The sequence below is a fragment of the Lepidothrix coronata genome, unplaced genomic scaffold, assembly GCF_001604755.1.
Source record: "Lepidothrix coronata isolate B3197 unplaced genomic scaffold, Lepidothrix_coronata-1.0 Scaffold10, whole genome shotgun sequence".
In the NCBI taxonomy this organism is placed as follows: Eukaryota; Metazoa; Chordata; class Aves; order Passeriformes; family Pipridae; genus Lepidothrix; species Lepidothrix coronata.
Window position 1 is genome coordinate 1,154,514 of NW_016690190.1, and position 6,080 is coordinate 1,160,593.

A 6,080-nucleotide genomic window follows, 5' to 3' on the forward strand; every position below is an offset into this window, starting at 1 on the left:
TCTATAAATGAAGGAGTATTTAAATTACTTAAAGTTGTATTAACAAAGATTTGCAGAAGCAAACCTGCTGAAGCTTCCAAGAAAAACAATTATTAAAATATCACTTCTCAAGAAAGATGTAAAAACCCGGCAACTTCTTTAGTCCCCTAGTGTTACAGCTGTGTATCCTAAACTTTTCTCAGGGTCTTCAAAATAGTTACTCTACTCTGTTAATAAAGTATCATTTAAAATGCCCACTCCCAGAAAGGCAGAAACACTAACCCAAATTAAGGTAAGAAAATGAACCGGTACATTTCCATTCGCCATCATGAGAAGAAATTTCACCTCCTGCTGACTGTGGAACCCAGCCACCAAAAACATACATTCTGAAATATAGAAAAAGAGGGAAGAGGGAAAAAGAAAAGAAAAGACAATTAATATCCAGATCTGCTGCATGGGCTCTCTCAAACTAGGACGAAACAGAAAATTCCCAGTGCTTTACAGTTCTGGTTTACAGCAAATTTTATTTGAATCTACTCTCATTATAAAATACTGTTGCAGACATCCACCTTCTGAAATTTTTGAGTAAGTTAACTGATTAAAAAACTCAACCAAACAAAAAATCCCACAAACTCCTCAAACGACTTTCCAGAAACAGAAGTTAATACTGTCACTTCTTACAAGCCACCAAACTGCTAATGCTCTCAGAAAATCACACTTTTACACAGTATTTCTACAATCCTTTACTGCAGACTTCTCAATAACTAAAATAAGAAGACTGGTATCTAAGTCAGATATCAAAATTTAAGAATATAATGCAGGCTACAAACTACTGACATGTTAAGTAAATAATCAAAAACTAACCTACTGAATCATAAGATACAAAGCTTGCACATCTTTTTTCCCCCTTGCCTCTTTCTCCTCATGCCCACTTGTAAATTGATATAAAATAGACTGAAACCCATGTTTAAAAATCCATTTTATCAATGCTATCTGCCAAAACAAACTACATTGGTAAGAAGCAGAGTAATGAGAAACAGAATACGGAAAAAGCGTGGAATAGTTTTGCCTAGAACTAGTTTTACTCTTTGAGCAGTTTTTTTGCATAGCTAATTTCATTTGTGTCACAGACACAGAGGCACTCGAGCTCACTCCTGACAGAGCCAGCTCAGGCCCAGGTCCCCAGAATGCACGAAGGTGCTTTAAGAAGCCTGGAAAGCTGCTTGAAGGCTGGGCAGATTGTTCTGCTGGATGGAAACACTGACAGTTTGATACCCTTAAGTTAACAGTGGTACTTAAAACAGCAGCAGCAAAGTACTCTACAGGGCTGATGGTTTATACTGAGCAGTAGTGGATAAGTGTCATCATTCTCCTACTAGGTGTACCTTTCTAGAGTTGAGCTTTTAACAACAGACATACTTGTTTCCTATTACATTGGCCGTATGGAGACTGCGAGGAAGTGGTACTGTCCCTTTGGTTTCTGGTCTTGACCAGGTCATGGTTTCTAAAAGAAAAAGAATAAAAATCCTCAAAGAAACCTTGTTACCGCATATTTCACTGCCTGGATTTTAGGAGGGAACATACCTCTAAGATTAAGCAAAACAAAACTTCATCTTTTTCGGATGGCAACTTTAAGAAAGAAGCACAATAACAAGCCCCTAGAGGTTCTTTTAAAAAACAGGAAGGAATACAATGTTTATCAGAAAGATATATTATGGTTCCATTATGGTTATTCAGCTTGGTTATCATAGTGATAACCACCCTAAAGAACTCTCTAAAGAAACAATCTCACCCATAATCAGCGAGGATAATATATGCAAACAATGCTGTATCTATTTCATTCCAGAAATTACAAGAGGTTAGCACTATGGTGTTAGACTCAATAATATCTGTACCACATCATGCCATTAACCATTCTATACTGTAATTTTTCCTCTCGGCCAGTGAGCACGGACTTCTACTGGCAAATCAACTCACCTATGTCAAGTTCCCAGAGATCATTAAGCCGACAGCCACACATCCCTCCAAAAATATACATCTTCGGACTTCCCACATCTTTTCTGCAGTATACGATGGCTGTGTGAGATTCTCGAGGAGATGGCAAGATTCCTTTGGTCACAGGAATACTCCAGCCAACAACGCCAGAACCATGTTGCAGCTCCAGTTCATAGAAATCATTTAAATATCTAGGGTATTATTGTCAAAAGCATGAAAAATTCACTTACAAGCACGATTACAAGTGCATTTTAAACCCCGACCCCTTCCAAGTATTATAGACTTCTGTCTTGGGAGAGTGTAGAGTTTTAAACTCTCAAAACATTTGATGCATTGTGGACGGTACCAAAACTGGATTTAAAACAAAAAACCTGAACAATTATAACTGGTTGCCTCTAAGGAAACATGCTCTCATATCATATTTGCTACACTGTATTACATGAAGGAAACATTCAAGAGGGGTAAACAACATTCTTCACAGAAATTACTACATATGGACACACTTGGAATAAACTGCAAAGCTGTGAGAAATAACATGATGACCAGAGACATTAGAGATGAATTTCTGCAACTCCAAAGCAATAAAGGTGAGAAGAAGCTATTTTTTTCTTGTGCCTTCAGGCTGGCCAATAGACAATTAGCCATTTGTTGCTGAATCTATCAGCAAGTTATTTTTTAGATAACTGTTTTTGAATCTTGGCATTCACATGACGTACCCCTTGTTTACTGAGCTTAAAACTGCCAGGTTATAGCTCAGTGGATATTAGTTCTCTGAACTGCAGGCGAACGTGGATATAAAACTGGAGCATTAGAGCACTGTTTGGTGGCAACAGAGGCAACTTCAGCTGTTACTGTAAAAAATTTCCAGATGAATTCATAACTATTTTCCACAGTAATATAGAGGAAACATCCATCGTGAATTCCCTGATGACTCATGAGACTTGGCTGATTCAAGTAATTCTAACAAACAAGCCATTCTTAAAATCATCACCCAAAATACTAGGAAAAATACCAAAGTCTACTCAGGTTTGCCTACATAAGTGTCAGAGCTGTCAGTCAGTGTTACATTTTGTGGGGTTAGCAGAAGAAATATTTAAGCTTCTTCGCATGTAACCCGTCCACTGCACAAACAATCCATCTGCAGGTACCTGGTACGCAGAACAGCCTGACTAGAATGTTCCTGCTCAAAGTTGTCACATCCAGTCATTTGTCTTTAAAGCCGTTAAATTCAAAGCAAATCAGCATACCTGGGAACGTTATTATTTGAATCTTCACTTTCATTTGCCAGGCCACCAAACAAATAGCACTTGTTACCATACAAAGAAAAGCTATGGCCAAGTCGAGGACAGGGTGGTGATCCATTGGAAGGAGCTTGAGGTTTTACTTTTTTCCAGAGCCATCGACTTGCCTTGAAGACAAGAAAAATATGTTCAGAAATATCTTCATTTATAGTCACTCACAGTAAATAGAATTCAGGTAATGTTAACAGTCTTATATTTTCTGAACTATTTTTAAAGGAATGCTGGGCTTTTCTCAGGACATATGTTAAAAGGGACACATATGAGCTTACTTAAATAAAAGACTAAATATTTTATACTTTATTTAGACTACATGGAAGTCTCTTTTTCAAAGGCATTTGGATTTTCTCCATCTTCAGAATCTATTTAAAGTTTATTCTTCCTGGAGCAGAGCAAAGCTTATCTAAGTTTCTTCTGCAGTTGGTAAAATAAAATGTGTTTGTTCATAAACAGATAAATATAGTAGTCCTCAAAACTGAAACATTTTCATACATTTCCTACCTGCAATTCATATAAATCATTACTGTATCTTCCATATTCAACCATTCCTCCAAAAACTAGTATTCTGGTACCATCACAAACAAATCCATGTGCTGCACAGCCTGGAGGAATATCTCCCCTTACAGCAGGAAGGAACCATTGATTTGTAACTATAGTAGAGAAAAAAAAAAAAGAAGAAAAATATTTAAAACACCGAAAAGTGTATTTTTAAACACCTCTGCTTTTTAGAGCATTACTTTTTACCTGTAGATAACTGTAAATGGGCTATTTGCTTAACACTAAGTTTTAATTGAGGGGTTTTTTTAATAAAAAGGAAAGCAAACACCTGTATCAAACCAATGTTACTCAGTATGAATGAACCCATGAGGTCGCTGTAACTAAGTCATTTACGAAGGGTCACCCAGCAATTTAACAGACTTGCCAAGAATAGAGGCTAATGAGGAACACAAGTGCAGTTCTACAGAAGAGAGATAACTATGCTAACTCAGAGGGAGCTAGCCCTAGAAACAGAATTATTAGAGCTACAGCAGCATGGCAGTGTGCCTGGACTTAATAGCCCTATTCAAAAACTAATTACACTGTTCTGGGACCCATGTTAATATCCACAGAACGCTGCACTGATACATGGGAGAGGAGAGGCACACAGGCAAGAAAGAGCAGCTGAGACAGTCTGATCCAGCAGCAGCATATTGGTGTTTAAACTGCTCTGGAATTAAAGAATTACAGGAGACACTGTCTTCTTTATCCTAAGCTTTTTTCCTGAGCACAAAGAGGAAAAGTATGAAATTAGAAGCTTCCAGTGAACGCTGCTGCAGCAGATTAAGATGCTCACTGTGTGCCAGCTCCTCAGAAGTCATCACACGCATAGCAAGAGCCACGGATGGCATCCCACACTGGGGCAGCCTGGGTCACAACCCTGCACCTTAAACCCCAGAGAAAAAAAGGTCAGTTTGGGCCAAGCACTCGTCCAGGAACCGGAACAACTGAGTCATGATCCTTTTTGTCACTGCTGTGAAGGGGAAACACCTTTAGCAGAAAATCCGGGCAGGAAAAAAACCCAAAACACTCACTCAAAAGGTACACATCAAAACCTTTGTTCTGACAGAGAGCATAACTGTACTGTCTGAGAGTTTTCTTTGGGATTACTTGTCAGAACAGAAAGGTTAAGAGATTCTTTTTCTTCTCCCCCCAAAAATGTGATTAAGAGTAGTAGATCTTTAAGATATCAGAGAAAAATCTGCTTGGAAAACCTCAATCAGCTAACACTGGCAGATCGAGAAGCACGGATCAGTCACTGAACTCTCCCGTCTCGGCCCAAGCTCTAACACTACACGCAAGTTTTCCAGCCTCATTCAGCATCCCGTACAATAACTATTTAGGCATCTAATCCTTCACAAATAAAATCGGTCTCGGGCAGCTTCCTGTTTGGAAAGGCTCCCAATGCCAGCATGTTCACTTTTCCAAGCAAGATTCCTATTCCAGCGCGTTCAGCTCTCGTGAGCTGCCGCCACCAGAGGGAAGAAGGGGGATCCGGACACTGGCGGGGACTAATCCCGCCTGCCGCCATTCAGCCGAGCCCTGCCAGGGGTGACTCCGCACCCCCGCGCCAGGGGCTGGGAAAGCACAACAGGCGCATCAAGAGATTTTCCAGGTTCCTTTTCCCCAGAAAGGCCCACTAACGCCGCAGCACCGGCCGGGGCGTAGCGCTATCTCAGGGAAGACCCCACGGCCCAGGCGTATTTCCCGTCCCGCCATTTCACCTCCAGGCAGCTCCTCAGCCCGCCCGCCGCCCCCTCGGCCGAGCCGGGGGAGCGCGGGAGGCTCGGCGGGCGATCCCGGGTGCCGTGAGGGGCCCAGTGCCACCGCCGGCCGGAGCCGGGACTGCCCCGTCGCCTTCCCCCCCCGCCCCGCCCGCCCCGCCGCCCGGCCCCGCCCCGCGCACCCGTGTTGTAGACGTGCAGCTCGTCGGCGATGCCCTCGTTGCCGCCGCCGAAGATGATGAGCAGCTCTCGGATGGCGACCGCGCGGTGCCCGTGGCGGGAGCGCGGCACCGGCCCCGTGAAGGAGGACACCCGCCTCCAGCTCAGCCCGGCGGCGGCCGCCGCCATCTCAGCGCCGCTCCCACAACGCACCGCGCGGTCGGGGCAGCCCGCGGGGAAGGGGGGGCGCTGACGTGAGGGCGGCGGGTCCGCGGCCCGCCCGTGTCCCGCCCGTGTCCCGCCCCGCGGCCGCCTCCGCCGCAGCCCTCTGTCAGCACGGCCCCTCTGTCAGCACGGCCCCTCTGCCCCCGAGGACACGCCGGGCTCG

The 6,080-nt window shown here is 43.5% G+C and overlaps 1 protein-coding gene across 1 annotated transcript in view; it reads right to left on the reverse strand.

Annotated features, from left to right (window-relative positions):
* Positions 1–5,888, reverse strand: part of HCFC2 (host cell factor C2) — an 18,169-nt gene extending 12,281 nt beyond the window's left edge. The window contains exons 1-6 of the mRNA XM_017804596.1: positions 5,716–5,888; positions 3,774–3,922; positions 3,222–3,382; positions 1,957–2,165; positions 1,399–1,483; positions 262–365 (exon numbers count right to left, since the gene is read on the reverse strand). Coding sequence (XP_017660085.1) covers positions 262–365; positions 1,399–1,483; positions 1,957–2,165; positions 3,222–3,382; positions 3,774–3,922; positions 5,716–5,881 — 874 coding nt within the window. The 5' untranslated portion in view covers positions 5,882–5,888. The remainder of the gene's footprint in view (positions 1–261; positions 366–1,398; positions 1,484–1,956; positions 2,166–3,221; positions 3,383–3,773; positions 3,923–5,715) is intronic.
* Positions 5,889–6,080: the final 192 nt, after the last annotated feature.